Here is a 16,701-nt window from a genome sequence, read left to right on the forward strand (position 1 = left end):
GACAACGGGGCTAATATAAAAAATGCCATACTTCAATTAGAATGGAGACATTTTGGCTGTTATGCACACACACTTAACCTAGCAGTACAAAAAGTGTTATCCCACTCAAACGTAAATAGCATAATAGGCAAAGTAAAAGCCATAGTATCCTACTTCAAAAGAAGTAATTTAGCCTGGAATAAATTAAAAAAGTACCAGGAGCAGGCCAATAAAGTAGTGAAGAGGCCAATTCAAGATGTCGCTACAAGGTGGAACTCCACATTTTACATGATAGAGAGGTTTGTCGAACTGAAAGACGAAATCAAATGTGCTTTGAGTAATTTAGACACTGGCAATTTGATTAATCTTACTACATATGAATGGGACATTTGCCAGTCTTTGGTAGTAGTGTTACAACCATGTGAAGAAGTGACAAGAGAGATGAGCGGACAGAAGTATGTTAGTGGAAGCTCGGTTATCCCCTTAACGATTGGTCTTACCAACGCTCTCAAAGAAATCGCAAGTCAGACATATCGGCAAGAAAATAATATTGACATTTTTCCTGATGAAGTGGAAATGTGTCGACAGGATCTGCTTTCAGAAATAGGCACGCGGTTTTCTAATTTGGAACAAAGCCGAACTTATACCGTCGCTATGTTTTTAGACCCGAGATACAAGTTATACTTTGAGAACGAAAATGTTGCAGACAGCACTAAAAAGTATATTGTGGGCTTAGTAACCGCGATGATAAATGAAAATGAAAAAAATCAGTCTTCAGCATCCACTTCTAATATATCAGATAGCCAGGGGAAAAAATCTAACAGCCTATTATGGAAACACTATAATAAACAAATGCACAATGTGCGGCCAGCTGGCACAGCCAATAGCAGAGCCATAATTGAGACGCAAAAATATTTAGATGACACAGTTTTGTCTCCAGACACAAATCCTTTGGAATGGTGGCGAATAAATCAGCAAATATATCCAAATTTAGCCAAACTAGCCAAAATTAAATTAAATGCAATGGCTTCTAGCGTGCCTTGCGAACGTCTATTTTCAGTAGCAGGGAACATATTGACGGAAAGGAGATCCCGACTCGGGAGTCGAAAATTAGAGCAATTGTTGTTTCTCCAACAAAATAAAAAATGATGATTGAGAATTCTATATATATATATATATATAATAAAAAAAAGTTGTACATATATAAAATGAAATGAAATCTTTTAACTACGCCTGCTAATACTATATTTCACAACTAGCTGATAAATGACCGTAACACTATTAGTAGCAGTCAGCAGACAGTCCTAAGCCTGTGATTAACAAAACAAAGTAGGAAGGAAAGATTTCATTTATAAAAAGCCGTGCAAGATTGTGGTACACACACTGTACGATACGATTGCCACCAAATACTTTCAAGTATTTTTATACCTGGTTTTCGTACCTGGTATTTTTACATACTCGTACTTGGAAGCCCTGGTATTGAATTTTGCAAGTATGTCTCATCCCTAGTCATCAGGAATGTGGAAGTGTTGACTGTGGACCAGTTGTCACAGAGTAGAACTGAGTTTATACTTCTAAAAAATATTTTTAGACCTTTAAGCCCGTCACAGACTTAGCTATAATATATATTAATATACCGTACTATAATATATATTATAGCAAGCTACCACACACTGAGAAATATATATTTTGCCTTCATTTAATTGATGGTCGTCCTAGTGTTCGCACGTATTTTGTAATTAAGGGTGTTCTTATTTCAAAATACTAACAGTAATTATGAATTCAACAAGTACATTGTTAATGGACTTAATATACAGTTCTTCAGAAGACGATTCCGCCGCTGCTTTCGATATGTTAGTTACCCGGTCAGGCACAAAAACTAGAACCAAATGGATCGAATCACATATAAGAAATGAACAAACTCGTGGCGAATTTAATTTGTATCACGAGTTATCCTCAAAAAAAATTGCCCAATATTTTAGAAGTTCAAGATCGTCATTTCTAGAGCTACATGAATTGATAAAAAATGACATAAAAAAGAAAAGTACGATTTTGCGCAAAAGTATTAGTTCTGAAGAACGTCTGGCTGTGTGTTTAAGGTAAGAAGAAAATTAATACAACACAGTAGGTATAAATCTTTTATTTTCTAATCAAAACTAATTTTACTTTTAAAGTTAAGAAAACAAAATCATTTTAATAATTAAAATCCTGGACGTAATTACGAATATTCAGAAATTGTTCTGCCGAATCAGTATTTTGACTTTGCATTGCGTCAGGGCTATTGTACAACTGTTGGTGAGGTGTGAGATGACTGTGCAGAATCTGGTGGCAAAGAAGGTGGCAAAGCGGAAAGGTGTGCGGGGATCGAAACACGCTGTACATTCAAAATATGTCGGAGTATGTCTTGCTATACCATAATATATAGTAATATGCAATAATGTATATTACGGTATCGCTTGGTGACGTCACAGAAATATATATTATAGCTGAGTGTGCGGTCACGCGAAAATTAGTATAGAAAATATATAGTAATATGCCTAGCCATAAAAATATTATTATATATTACTAGCTGATCCGGCAAACGTCGTTTCGCCATGTATATCATTTATAATAAAAAAAAAGGGGTTGATCGTAGAGGGGTGAAAGTTAGGGGTTGTATGTATTTTTTAATGCTGTATCATAAAAAAATAGAAATTAAAAATTTTGTCTAAAAAATAAAAATAAAAATTTAGGGGTGGACTACCCTTAACATCTGGCGGGCTGATTTGTGAATCTAAACCATTCCCAGATCCCCTTGAAGACACACAAAAAATTTCATCAAAATTGGTCCAGTCGTTTAGGAGGAGTTCAGTCACATACACACGCACACAAGAAATATATATATATATTAAGATAGATAAGTCTTTGACGGGCTTTAGGCCATATTTTGCTTTTACTTACTAGCCGACCATAGTTTGTCTTTAAAATAGTCTTTCTAGTCTGTAACAGACATATCACAAGGGAAGTCTGTGGCAGGCCTTTAGCAAATTGTCAGTTTTAAAAAAAATATTGTCTCTGTATAATGTAAATATAAATAAAGTTAAATATAAATATCAACATTTTGATTAATAACGTATTTTTAACCATAATAACTAATAAGAAAACATATAATAATGATAGCTTTTCACAATTGTAATAAGTTTAAGGTTATGTTCAATTATCGGCAATTCTCTGTTTTAAGAAAAACTAATGGTAGTCGGCCACTGCTACAGACACATAAACATATAATTAAAATTCCTGAGCGATTTGAATTTTGGGAAAGAGATAGAAAAGGCGGCTATAATACGAAAATAAAGACGGCGCCTTTAGATAATATTAAGAATGGATTCAGAGAACTTAAATATGAGCTCAAGTTATTTGCCAATGAAGTTAAGGATTACTTCACAACTGATCCTCTATTACTAGCAAGACCTGGTAAGATCAATTTACAGTTTACTTAGCTTAGGGGTTTTTTAAATAACAAAATATAATATTTTGATATTTTGCTAACCTGTCAGCCACAGTCTGATAATTCTTCAATTTGCATTTAGATTCATAATAGTTAAGAACAGCAGTGAGTAAACCATCTTCACATACCATGAGCCATCTGGTATTGTAATAAAAAAAATGGATTTTATATTTCCGAATATGTCATTAGATACTTTTATAACAAGTTTTGACTGTATTTTGTCCCCTTGTTCAAGTTCACATTTAAGATTAAGAATAATTAGTAATACTTAGTTTAATAATAAATGGGTTCCAAATTTCTGAGATACATAACTTGTTCCTTAATTAAAGAACTATAATTACAATTATATCATCTTCTCAGTCTGTTCTGTCTTGTTTCTTTCATTAATATGTTAGATTGCCTGTCCAGTCTTCTTTGTTATAACTGTTATATTATGTTCAAATTTAATAAATAAACTTATTAAGACAGTTTTCTATAGAATTTAATGTAGAATCCTTGGAAGAAACCTCATCTTAATATTTAAAAAAAAACAATTTTATAGGAATGTCTTTAATATTGGGAGTTCTTGTTTTCGATAATATCAAAAGTTATGTGTATAACTGTATACTGTATTTTGTTGTATTTTTTTTATTTTCATGGCCTGGTAAAGGGACCTTTTTATGGCTCTGGCACGATTTGTGCATTAGCCAGCGTCAAGTATAGGATTTTTTATAATTCATGCTTTGTCTTTAAAAATTCGACCGTGTCCTCCATGTTCGGTTTAGGCACTCGCCCGGTACCGCATAACCCTCCCAAAGGCCGAGAACAAATTTAAATTAAATTAAAACTTGCCCTCGAACCGGGAATCGAACCCGATATCCCTCACCTAGCTTAACGAGACCTTTAAGCCATGTTTTGTAGTAACATTTGAGGCATAGACAAGAAAAGTCTAAATCGTACTTCCGGTATTGTATAGTATTGTCTGTCAATGTCAATATTTGGTTTTGACAACAAATAATTTCGTTATTCAAAAATCAAAACTATGGCCGTTAATTGTATTGGTTGTGAAATGTGAATTAATTTTGTGATCTATTTGTGGAGAGAATTCTTTTATTTTGATATAGACTGTAAAGTTTGCGTTACCAACCATCAAGTGAATATCCGAATGTTTTCTAACTCTAAACCTTACGAATCGCCTTCACTTCGTACTAACAATAGTGCTTTTGGAATAATTTTTCAAAAAGTACAAAGTATGTTTAAACACCCAGTTCCTGAGAACGAGTTTAATTTAAACATGTCTTCGACAAGGACAAGTACGGTAGCTTCCGATGATAGTTTTATTACTCCTGTGTCATCCATGGGAGATCTTATGACTCTATCACCTAAGAAATCGGATGACCTTTTAATGAACGAAGTCGATATTACTAATGATTATCTGACTGGTACAGACTTTGACAGTATATGTGATGTGACGATGCGAGAAGTTCATAACTATGAATCAAATATATCTATTGATGAAACTAGTTTGGATTTTCTAGCCAAATGTAGTGAAACCGGTCGCAAACAAAATTTCATTGATAGAGGTAAAGAAAGCCTTTTTGTCAAGTTTGATCCTCTGTATGCTCAGAAGATGGTTCAATCTGAAGGTGAAATTCAAGCCGATTCATTAGAGTGTGACATTGGATATGAAACAGGCAGTACTACATCTATTTTGACTGATACAATTATTGAAACTTTAGATAATTCAACTTCAGTAAGCAACCTGCAAAACAAAGGGTTTATGAATAAAGACAAACCTATGCAAATGGTAACACCAGTTATAAGCGCTGAATTGTCACGACCAACTCCTTCTCGAACAAAATCAACACCAGCTCTTGTTAGAAGTGTATCTGCTATTTTACCTAGTCCAGTTGTAACTGAAAAATTAATTAATTTCTCTGGTAATACTCCACCAGTTGCTGCCCCTCGTAGTCCAAGAAGTAGAAAAACAACACATTATGGAGAACATGAAAATGGTAGACTACAGTCTTTAAGAGCAATTTTGCAAAATCAAGATCATGAAGTTTTACAACTGAGACAGGATAATAGAGAACTTAGATCAATGTTACAAGACATGGAACATAACTTTACACGTTACAAAGAAGAAATGGAAGTCAGAGTAAAAAAATTAACAGAAGAAAAGAAACACTTTATGGACAAAGAAGATCAATTATCCCAGCAATTACAAGATAAACAATTAAGCAACAGACAAATGTGTGTAGTAATGGAGGAATATGAAAAAACTATATCTGATTTAATTGGAGACCAACAACAAGAAAAAGTGCAATTGCTTGAAACTTTAGAGAAAATTACACTGGAGAGGGATGAATCTGTGAAGCACTTAGCAAGCATGGAGAGTTCCTTCAATGATCTTTTAACTAAATATGAAAAATGTAAGAGTGTTGTTATGGAATCTAAGGGTAGAGAAGAAATTTTGAATAAAAAAATTGATGAATATGATGAAGGCATGAAAAAGTATGAAGAATTATATAACACCCTCAAACAAGCCACAACAGACAACTTACAGAAAGCTAATGAGATGTTAGATAACATAAAGAAAAATCATAATGTTGAAATTACTAAGATGAATGCTACTATAAAAAAGCAAGAAATTATGATTTCATCCTTACAAGAGTCTCTTGCACAAAAGACTAGAGACAATGAAGGATTAACTAGAATATGTGATCAGCTTATCAATCAAGTCCGTTAGACAAAACTTACAAATTGATTGATTTAATACTTGACATTCCTTTTTTTTAATTTGGCTATCAACACCACTATTATTATTTGTCATATTAATAATATGTTGTTTCTAATTGATATGTGTTGATTAATGCACATTATTTAAATTTTTATAATTAATTAGGTTTATGTTAAATTATACTCTGTGGCAGCTGTGATTATGTTTGCTATGTTTACTTTCTCTGTAACTATTGATGGTGCTTTGTAATAATTTGATTGTTCTTTTTAACTACATTTAAAATAATGAATCTCTTATTCAAATGACAAGTATTGTTATGTTGTATTATTAGTTTGTATATGATTACCATAAATCTGAAATTTTTAAAAATAAAATTACTTCAACAAGTATGTTTTATTAATCTTTCTACTATTCTGAATGTTATATTACATCTTAAATATCAATTAATAATATATCCCAGTTCTATAAATTACAAATATAGCCTCATATTATTAACACCAATACATACAAACTATTTTATATTTTTAAAAAGCATAGCATGTGCCAAGTAGAGAATTTTTTTAAAAATAAAACAGAGTTATGCACTTATTTCTCGCAGCTGCAACTTATTATTTATTTTTAGGTGAAACTGATCTTTTATGGTGCTTTAATAGTCCAGATGTATTGGATAAGTTCGTAACGACTAGTGATAGTGACCATAATGAAGGATTCAGTAATTGTAAATTAGACATGAGTCCAGCAGGTCGAGCTCAATTCCATGGTTACCTGGACACCAGAATTCCTAAAGACGGTCGTATAAAGAAATCTGGTTATTGTTCCATGCGGTCTAAAAGGATAAGAGTGAGTATGAATTCTATTCAAAATAACAATGTCAATTAATATGCTTCATAACTTTGACGGGAAAAGGTTCACGATCGTATTTTAAAGGTTTTGTATATAGTTGCACTTATTTTATTAAACCTAGTACAACATACGTACATGGAATACGTGATTTATCCTTATACTTACATATACTTATGTATAAATCAACAAGGTTTTACCTCCATATTACCAAATTTCATGAAAATCTGCCAAGTACATTAAGTGATTAGTGCTTATTAACAAAAACAATGTTAAATTTGGTCCATTACGAGACCTGTATCGTATATTAAATTGGAAATCCGGCAAATATTGTTCAGCAAAATAAGGGTTATATGCCATCATGAAAAACTTGTCGAAAAAATAAATTACTGGGGTGGGCTAACTTAGTTTAAGTGTAGTGTAGTAAGTGATGACTGATGCTTATGGCTCTAAAAAATAGTTTACGACCAATTCTCAGACCTACCGAATATTTAAAATGTTTTTTTATTAAAATTAGTCAAGCCGTTTCGGAGGACATTGGGTTACAACCGTGTGCGAAAAACGACTCGACAAATGTACTCCAAAAACAACTGGACCTGTTTAAAAAAAGGGTGCGTGTACTTATGTACGCGCGTAAGAAGTTATACTTCTTTGGCATTATTAAAAATAGTTTTTGATTGCATGCAAATAATTAATTACAATTAAATAATCAAAGACTGGAAAAGGAGTCATTATAGTCAATAAAGTTCAGTTTACATTTGAAAAATTAAATAAATAAATATTTATTATAATTCTCTTACATTAAGTGTAACATAAATTCTATTATTATTCGAATGTTGTTTTTAAATTATGTCCAATGCCGTAGCATCTTCCGTGGGCAACTTCATTCTGTTAATTTTGTGTCACGGTGCGCGCGCATCACCATATTTCACTCTCATCAATTTTTCATAACGCGCCTAAAAATCACTAGTAGAATGCGAGTATGCGATGTTATCCTCGGAGCATACGGAAGTTCGTAGCTGGAGTTTGTACTAACAAACGTGAGTTGGGTTGCACTGCTACTAAATAATGTAAAATATTTTACAGAAATCTTTCAAACGAGATTCGACATACGACTGGAATATTTACAACACGCTAGTAATTAAAGTAAGAGGAGATGGCAGATCCTATTTATTAAATATTTCATGTGAAGGATATTATGATTTAACATGGAACGACATCTACCATTATGTGCTATACACAAGAGGTGGACCTTATTGGCAAATAGCTAAGGTATTTAGTATTATCTATGGTTTAGGCTAGTGTATATATAGAACCTCTTTAATCAATATAAGTCTCGTCATATACGTAACGCACACTATAATTATCACTAAGCAAAAAATTCAGTGGCGTTACAACCTTTTTGATCTGAGCTTCAGATTCATGTATCTGTTTCGTTATCATTGTTTTTTCTAATAGTCATGTGTCTGTGTGTAGGTGATCAGCCTTCTGTGCATGACACACTCCGTCGACTTTTTGGGTCTAAGACATACCAGTTTTCTTACGATGTTTTCTTCAAAATACGAACGAGTGGTAAATGCGCACATAGAATGATTGTTGCTCAGTCGGGCATGAACTGCGACTTCAGGTATGAGAGTCGCAAGCTACTAGGCCAACACCACTCAATTATTATTATTACGACGAATAAATACTATAGGGTAAACTTCCGAGGCTATAGAATAACAATGACAAATCATCAAATGTCAAAAAGAACAAATGATTTGACATTGTTAACTTATACACGTATAACACAATCATGAATCAAGCAATCAGGGTACTTAGTCAAGACGCCTTAATAGTAGTGTATGAAGAAAGTCTAGTCTATTCAACGAACGAACGACATGACTGGCTAGACAAATTTAGTTTTCTAAATTTGTATGAAAATGACAATTCGTGTCGATGAATTTTACTGTTAAGAATCTTGAGTCAGCCCCCAAGTATGTTTTATTATTTTCTAATTTCAGATACCATTTTCTAAATTTGTACTTGGAGCCAAAGGACGTCTACAGGACAAGCAAACAAGGATGCGATTGGATAGAATCACTCATTTCGGGATCGCATGTGGCGATAGATACGATGGTGTTTTCAATTTAGAAGTAGAGTATATAGGTTTGTACACACATTATATCATGTAAACCTCCCAATTGGCCGCGGGGTAAACACATTTCTGCGTCAGTTTATTTTTTAAATCATATAATCTTTTGTGCCTGACAAACGTATTTAATATTGGGTCTAAGCATGCCTTACGATGTTTCCTTCACTCGGGGTCGGATTTAGCCATAGCCATCCCTACCGGGACTACAGCTGGGAGTTAACAAATGAGCCCTGCCATAAAGACCGGAAAAAAAAAAAAAAATCTTTCAAATTTCGACGAGAAAGCGTTTTTTGAGCAAGTCGTTGAAGTATTTCCGAACCAATTCGACTTAGAAAAGAAAAGAGTACCTTTTTTTGCGCTTGGGAGCCTCCTGGCAATGTAAGTGTCCATGGGCGGCGGTATCGCTTAACATCAGATGAGCTGCCCATTTTCCTCCTCATACATAAAAAAATTCGTTTGATATTTTAGTAATCTACTTGGTTTCGCAATAAATTATTTATTGCATAGCTGGGTTGAGCTGAGTTGAAAGTAGCATGCTTAAACACCAATCTAAATAATTTTGAATAATGGTTTTATTTTTTGAATTATATTTAATTCATATTTATTATTTTAGGTTTAGAATACGACCCTACACATGACGAGGACTTCGCATATGAAATGTATAAAACCGAGAAGTTTATTGTTGGTGTGTGAGATTATCCTTGTATAAATTGTATATAGATTATTGAATAAAATATTACTAAGAAAAATAATACTTCTTTTTTAATTTCATTAAATCTAGATTATTTTTTCTATATTAGGCAGAATAAGGTTTGGGAGAATCCTTGCACTTTATGTGTTACGTATAATGTCAGAATTAAGCAATAACTATTGATAAATAATAGTGATATTTAGAACCGAACTAAGCGCCAAGTGTATTATTAACCGCCGTATATTAATAACGTAACTTTGAGATACGTTATTTACATTAGCTATTGCAGTGGAGAATCCAACTCTATGCATCCATATCAGTCACAATAAATCCCAAGGATCACCAGGCTGACCTTCGTATTCTGAGTGGCAATTTGCGCTTACTACTGGTTCGAATAATCATCGACATCGGCGCAAACGAAGCAGGCATCACCAGGCACCAGCGTCAGAGTCAGCCGTCCTCCCTATCTATGTACTTACTCCTACAATATTAGAGGGTTGCTATCAAACATGAACGTTGTTCTCCACCAGCCACTAGAGACAGCGAAGCCGGCCGGCGACATCATTCCTCTCTTATCCTGGTTATAAACTAGAAAATTTTGTACCACGGGCTGGAGTATGTGTATATATGACGTAGCTACGCGTAGACTGGTTATGTGATGACCGTCCATGATCCTACGCTTATAGGTCCCATAACGGCAAGATACAAATCGGCCTACTCATAGAGTGCATACAATTGGCTACAGAATCCTTACTCGAGAAAGTTCCTTCCGCTGAGATCGTGTTACTTGGACATTTCAACGCCCATCACGTCAACTGGCTTTGCGCAGCAACCACCGATTATACGGGAATATTTCATGACTTTACATTGCCCTATGACCTGACACAAATAGTGGTCACACAAACGGATATTTCCCTTCCCTGTTGGAGTTGTTGTTGATCTCGCATCCTCATCAAACTTCTTTTAGGATCATCGGATCACTGTCTAGTATTACATGCCATGCTCGATAGCCGTGTCTGCAGGTTGGGACGGAATGCGTTCTTTCTTTGCTACCTACCCATCAGGCCCGATTTGTTTTTCGCTGGATGATCTTTATCACTAATGTTGTTCTGCATGGCATAGAACTCTTGCAAAAAAACTTACAATTTGGTCTCTAGGTGTTGGCCCATGGACCAACGGGCACCGCTAAGCACTTAAGTGAGTATCTGCTTGTTTGCCTCCTGTCCCATAAAAAAAATTTTTATTAAGTACTTCAAACCTACACAGTATACAAAATTGCTTTCTCATGGGGAATTTACCGACTACGTCTTTAGTTAATGATCTATCACTGTCAGATTGACTTACATTTCTAACTTCCTGTCATCTGTGGTTTCCCTTCAATCAAATCTGAAATGAATCAACTATTTCGGGAATCGTAATTTATAAATATAAAACCTTTGTAAAGCTTACTGAATAATTTTAAAGGTTTTTTGAATATTTACCTATGTAATTTGTTGGAAATTAATGTTCGTGATATTCCTTTGGTGTGTTACTGTTAATTTTATTGGTTTAGATAACATTGCTTTTATTTAGCCATTTACGGGTTTAACCTTGTGTGTAGGATGTGTATAAATTTTATATGCTAGAGGCGTTACTAATTTACCAGATATGAAAAATAATTTTCATTGGATTCGGGTTAGTAATTTTTAATTGAATTAACCAAACAATTTTTAACATAGGTATAGTGCTATTAAGTGACAAATGACTCAAGTATTATTGTCCTTGAAATTAATTATTGCGTTATTTTCAGAAGACGATGTCATCACAAGCAGTCCTAAACCTATAGGATTTTAAAACAGATTGGAAAGCTATTTAGTACCATGTCAGGTACAGAGCAAAATATATTGACCTCAATGCAACATTTGTCAATTCAATCTAGTAACAGTGGTCCATCTGAGAAACCAACTCAAGTGGTCACCCCTGCTGTTAATAGAAACCAGGTGTCATCAAAGATTACCCAAGTTAAAGGTACGGTTTCTCCTGCAATTGCTACTATTGATCGATTACTAAGTTTAGGTACACCAGCACCACCTCCTCCACCTGTCATACATAGATCTTCAGATATGGACCCACATACTGTTGAACAGTTGCGAGCTGTTAAAGAGATGCTTACAGCTCAGGAAGAAGAAGCTCACAATCTAAGAGAAATTAATCGTGAACTCAGAGACCGCTTAGAGGAATGTGAAACAAAGATTAAAAAATTAGCAGAACAAAATGAGGAATATGCAGATAAAGAAAAGGCATTGTCACAGCGAGTGTCAGAAAAAGTAAGAAATAATAAACAAATGAGTGTTGTAATGGAGGAATATGAAAGAACAATCTCATCACTTATCGGTGAAAGAGAATCTGAGGCTAAAAGATGGGCAGAAGAGAGAGTTACATTGCTGAGGGAACGGGATGAAGCTGCTGCACACTTAGCATCTATGGAACACGCATTCAATGATGTTCATACCAAATATGAGAGATGTAAGGTTATTATTCAAGGTTATAAAGGTAATGAAGAAACATTAAAAAGAACTGTTGAGGATAATACTGATGCAATACAAAAATTGGAGGCTAGATATGAAACACTGCGCCAACACGCAATGCAGCAATTAAACAAGGCAAATGCAGAGCTGGATTCTATGAAGAAATCTCATCAGGCAGAAATCCTTAAATTAAATGCAATGTTGAAGAAAAGTGAAGTCCATGCATCTTCTTTGCAAGAATCATTGGCTCAGAAAATTAAAGATAATGAGGAACTAACAGCTATCTGCGATGAGCTCATTAACAAGGTTGGGTAAGTTAATTATACTTATGTATCTTAAGTGCAACAAATTGTTAAATTTGTGTCTTAAGTTCAGAAACTCATAAATGCTATCATTTACTAACCAGTATAAATAATATTTATTTCACATTAGAATACCTTATATGGAAATAGCCTCTATTCTAATGTTAACATAGAGCCTAAGTTCTAAATAAATTGTAATCAGTATACCTTACACATCTTTGAACTTATTGTGTTACCATTTTAATTAAAAATATTGTGTTTAATTTTTAAAGATATTTGTGCAATTTCTATGACAGTTTTTCATTAATTAGCTTAGGGTTTTAACATTTTGTGACTTATATATTTGTTAATTTACTTTATTGTTAGTATTTGTTTTTGTAATTGGTGCTTTTGTCTTTTAAGAAGCCAAATATAATATATTATCAGTATTCATTTTACAGAATTCCTTAAAGATGGAATAATAGGTGTAGAACCTAAACATATTCTGTAGTCTGAAAATAAAAAAACCACAAACTATTACAAAAATAGATGCCATAATTGAACATGATTAAAACTAAATATTAATATTATATTCACAATTATATTTTGAATTTAGTTCTAAAATAAGAATGTAGTGTAACAAAACTTCAGTTTTATTATTTTATAACTTTAGATTGTATGTGAGGCATTACTTTAATAATATAGTTCAATCAGGCTATACAATATTTATTGTTTCTTGATCTAGTCGTAATTATTTGTAGCTTTGCTGTACTGCCTGGCTTGAGATTCTAACAGAGTAATATAAAATAAGCATATAATTTAAAACTTAATAATGTATGTCTTTAAAATCTAGACAATCCTACAGCAATGGTATGCACTAAATATCTATTATGTTTATGGCTAGAACTTCTTACTCTTTGAGCACCCATGATTCATACCAAAATCATAAAACAAGATCTTTTATATTGAATATAAATACTGTATATATTTATTGTGTTGTCTGTTTAGCAATATCCACGACTAAGTTTGTGTGCCTTTATAGATAAAATACCTTCACCATCCAAAAAGTCCATGAAAAAACTGGGATATTTAAGAATAATATAAGTTTTGCCACTAAATAGTAATTCTAAATGTGGGAAGAAATTGTTAACTTTGCTGTGTGTATTTCATAGAGCTGTTGTCAAAGTATTTCTATAGGCTCAGATGTTGATTTTTAAATGTAGCGTCTGTTTTATAATAATCCTGGTATATTAAGTCATCAAAATAATCTCATTAATTCACCTTACTAATTATTTAAATTATGTATCATGCAATGGCAACATTCCAGATTCTATTTTTATAGCTTTTTTGACTAAGCACACTCCTCATTGATTCAGACTGAAACTGTATTTCTTTTTTATTATTTATTAAGTGATTGGATTATTTTTGATTACTTAAGTATAATTTTGTACTTTCATAATTTACTGCATATTCATGTGAATAGAATGAGGAATAAAATTCATATTTTGTACACATTGTTTTATTTAACAAAGCCCATGTAGCCTACTTATTTCTATTTTGGAAAAAACATTTATAATGTTGCCAGAATACAAATACTTATACACCTAGTCTTATAAATGTTGATTTTATATGCATTAACCAGGGATTGGAAGACAATAAATACATAGTAATTCACACTCATAATTTCTTCAGAACTTTATATGTATCTTTGTTTGTTAAATAACTTATTGCTGATATAACTGTAGATCCAGCAGTGACACCAAAAAGTGCTTGTAGAGCAGGGTGGTCCACATAGCCAAACACTGGGGATGCTAGTGTTGTGCCAACCTAAAACATGTTAAAAGTTCACGAATTCAAAAACATATTGCTAAACAATAATCTTAATAACAATTTAAAAAATTAATAAAATCTTGTCCTATTTAATTGGGTCAAGGGATTGCATACTTTATGAAAGTACTGATAGCCTTCTTTAGCCATAAAGTCACATTAAATCAAGTGTAATTTACCAATAAAAGCTGAATTGCAGTGTTCACTTTACTTATGAATGTGGGCGCGAGTTGAGCTGTAGCATGAGTCACATCAAAATAGCGACTAAGTGTTCTCTGTAAAAAGTAAAAGATGGTATACAAATAAATTTAACTAAAAGTATTTGAATTAAAGTATGGCAAAGTGGGTTTGACATGCAATAATTCTGTTGAACTAGTTTTAATATTTTTTAAACTGCTTTCCTTAACTATAGATGTGATAACAACATCTCCCTGAGCCTGAGTAGTTAAAATTTATTTTTGTAAATCAGCATTGTGTTTCATTTAATTATTAAGGGATAAGTATATCAATAAGTCTTCTGGTAAAACATTGCAAAAGTTATTGTTTATGATGCATGTATTAATTAAGATGTTCTCTCTTTTCTTTATACCTATTGGGAAACCGAAAGATTAGTTCACACTAAGTGAAATATAGTACTGTAATGAATTACTTATTAATTGAATTAAACTGTTGGATTAATGAATATTGGTGAAACAATATAATAAAATAAATATGAATTTATTAATGAATATTTAAAATGAAAGAAATGTCTAAGGAAGATACTAACTGGTGGAGGTAAGCTTATGTATCGTATAACAAATCCAGCAGATACTAGAGCAGCATCTCTTGCAACTATAAGTAATGTTAGTGCCAAAGGAATTAGGTTTTGACACGTGAGGGAAATAAACAGAGTTGCTATTAAAACTTTATCTGCCATTGGATCTAAGAATGACCCCATTTTTGAAGCTTGTCCTTTCCAGTTACGTGCAATCCAACCATCAAGCTGTAGAATAGTCAAAAACATTATATTCTTATATATAGACATTTTCCAAAATAACAGAGAACAATATTGCATTTTAACTTCCAGGTATCAATAGATACTTATTCTGTTAAGACCGTTTCCATTCTGGTCTAACTAGATAGACAAGATATTTACCAAATCTGTGATTCCTGCAAATGTCAATAAACCAAGTGCCAGGTGATAATCATCTTGCATAATAACATAACCCAGGTATGGAGACATAGCAATTCTTGTGAAGCATAGAATGTTAGGTATAGTAAAAACATTTTCTTTCTGAAAATAAACATTATTAAAATAATTTTGATGTTATACTAAAAATGTAAATAAATTAACTTAATTCTTCTTGATGAGTTCATGAAATATATCGAAAATTAACCTATAATATTATAAGTATAGTAATCTTATATACCTCTACGACTCCTTCAATTTTTTCTTTGACTTTAGCTTTAGTTTCAAGAATATCTTTCATGAGGACCTCTTTTTTTACTCTTAGTTTTTTACTAGTTACATCCTTGTGTTGCTTTATATCCCGAACAAATTCCACACTTTTAAGTCTAATTTTTTGCTCTGTATCTCTAATTTGTTCTTTTTTTTGTTCAAATGCATCTTTTAAAGCTTCAGCTCTTTTTTCTAAATTCTGAAATGACTTTTTAGTATCTGACGAATAGACACATACAAAGGGTGAATAGTGCCAGAGATATTCGCGAGAACTATGTGCCTTTATAGTTGTATTCTTAAGAGATATGATAGTACTAAATTGTTTACAGTAAAAGCTTTGAAAGTGCTTAAATAGCCTGTTTGTTTTGAACCTCATTATTGAACCTCTCGTAAGTCTGTTACACACAATTTTTTTTATTTTATGAATAATTATTCAAATATAATGAAATCTTACATTTCTATTAATATAATTGTTTACCCAACTAATTTTGAAAAAAATAGGGTTCAATATTTAGAATTAAAGAAATAGATATTTGCGTGCGAAATGTATATGATAATTGACAGATGTCAATCTTCAGATGTACAATAAAGTTTTTTTTTATACCTTCCTAAATACTACATAATGTATGTAAAAATAAACAAAATATTATAATATAATCTATTACAAAACCAACATAGTAAATTAGTAACCAAATGTTTATATAAGAGTTTCAATAAAACTGGAGACTTGACACAGAGTAATTCATTTTGTTGGATAAATGTCTACACTAAATAAAAATAAGTCTATACTCTGTAGAG

At 32.5% G+C, this 16,701-nt stretch overlaps 4 protein-coding genes across 8 annotated transcripts; 3 read left to right on the forward strand and 1 right to left on the reverse strand.

The window, feature by feature from the left end:
• Positions 1 to 3,010: 3,010 nt before the first annotated feature.
• On the forward strand, positions 3,011 to 9,911 carry LOC125050955 (complex I intermediate-associated protein 30, mitochondrial). Its single transcript, XM_047651056.1, has 5 exons — positions 3,011 to 3,432; positions 6,808 to 7,025; positions 8,112 to 8,297; positions 9,029 to 9,173; positions 9,773 to 9,911. Exons 1-5 carry the CDS (start codon positions 3,132 to 3,134, stop codon positions 9,850 to 9,852), a joined length of 930 nt encoding a protein of 309 aa, XP_047507012.1. The 5' UTR covers positions 3,011 to 3,131; the 3' UTR covers positions 9,853 to 9,911.
• On the forward strand, positions 4,270 to 6,572 carry LOC125050910. The gene has a single exon (XM_047650989.1). The coding sequence runs from the start codon at positions 4,611 to 4,613 to the stop codon at positions 6,192 to 6,194; it is 1,584 nt and encodes a 527-aa protein (XP_047506945.1). The 5' UTR covers positions 4,270 to 4,610; the 3' UTR covers positions 6,195 to 6,572.
• Positions 9,912 to 11,207: 1,296 nt separating the features above from the next.
• LOC125050930 (transforming acidic coiled-coil-containing protein 3-like) lies at positions 11,208 to 14,148 on the forward strand. Of its 4 annotated transcripts, none has more exons than XM_047651036.1 (2): positions 11,208 to 11,524; positions 11,643 to 14,148. In XM_047651036.1, the coding sequence occupies exon 2, from the start codon at positions 11,710 to 11,712 to the stop codon at positions 12,670 to 12,672; it is 963 nt and encodes a 320-aa protein (XP_047506992.1). In that variant the 5' UTR covers positions 11,208 to 11,524; positions 11,643 to 11,709; the 3' UTR covers positions 12,673 to 14,148. The 4 variants fall into 4 exon arrangements, with proteins under 4 accessions (XP_047506992.1, XP_047506984.1, XP_047507001.1 ...); XM_047651028.1 differs by having other exon boundaries at positions 11,208 to 11,373; positions 11,640 to 14,148; XM_047651045.1 differs by having other exon boundaries at positions 11,208 to 11,373.
• On the reverse strand, positions 14,142 to 16,467 carry LOC125050915 (probable cardiolipin synthase (CMP-forming)). 2 transcript variants are annotated; one of them, XM_047651002.1, is made up of 5 exons: positions 15,875 to 16,462; positions 15,601 to 15,738; positions 15,232 to 15,447; positions 14,645 to 14,740; positions 14,142 to 14,465 (listed from the first exon to the last, which is right to left on the reverse strand). In XM_047651002.1, the coding sequence occupies exons 1-5, from the start codon at positions 16,277 to 16,279 to the stop codon at positions 14,316 to 14,318; spliced, it is 1,005 nt and encodes a 334-aa protein (XP_047506958.1). In that variant the 5' UTR covers positions 16,280 to 16,462; the 3' UTR covers positions 14,142 to 14,315. The 2 variants fall into 2 exon arrangements, with proteins under 2 accessions (XP_047506958.1, XP_047506965.1); XM_047651009.1 differs by lacking the exon at positions 15,232 to 15,447 and having other exon boundaries at positions 15,875 to 16,467.
• Positions 16,468 to 16,701: the final 234 nt, after the last annotated feature.

The sequence above is a fragment of the Pieris napi genome, chromosome 1, assembly GCF_905475465.1.
Source record: "Pieris napi chromosome 1, ilPieNapi1.2, whole genome shotgun sequence".
NCBI lineage: Eukaryota > Metazoa > Arthropoda > Insecta > Lepidoptera > Pieridae > Pieris > Pieris napi.

What these genes read in the sequence shown, in the direction of transcription:
- LOC125050955 (XM_047651056.1), top strand. Translation starts at nt 3,132, where the DNA reads ATGATAGCTTTTCACAATTGTAATAAGTTTAAGGTTATGTTCAATTAT. An exon ending in TGCGGTCTAAAAGGATAAGA is followed by an intron (nt 7,026 to 8,111) that starts GTGAGTATGAAT and finishes AATATTTTACAG; the next exon opens with AAATCTTTCAAACGAGATTC. An exon ending in TTTAGAAGTAGAGTATATAG is followed by an intron (nt 9,174 to 9,772) that starts GTTTGTACACAC and finishes TTATTATTTTAG; the next exon opens with GTTTAGAATACGACCCTACA.
- LOC125050910 (XM_047650989.1), top strand. Translation starts at nt 4,611, where the DNA reads ATGTTTTCTAACTCTAAACCTTACGAATCGCCTTCACTTCGTACTAAC.
- LOC125050930 (XM_047651036.1), top strand. Translation starts at nt 11,710, where the DNA reads ATGTCAGGTACAGAGCAAAATATATTGACCTCAATGCAACATTTGTCA.
- LOC125050915 (XM_047651002.1), bottom strand. Translation starts at nt 16,279, where the DNA reads ATGAGGTTCAAAACAAACAGGCTATTTAAGCACTTTCAAAGCTTTTAC. An exon ending in TTGCAGGAATCACAGATTTG is followed by an intron (nt 15,448 to 15,600) that starts GTAAATATCTTG and finishes ACTATTCTACAG; the next exon opens with CTTGATGGTTGGATTGCACG. An exon ending in ACATAAGCTTACCTCCACCA is followed by an intron (nt 14,741 to 15,231) that starts GTTAGTATCTTC and finishes TACTTTTTACAG; the next exon opens with AGAACACTTAGTCGCTATTT.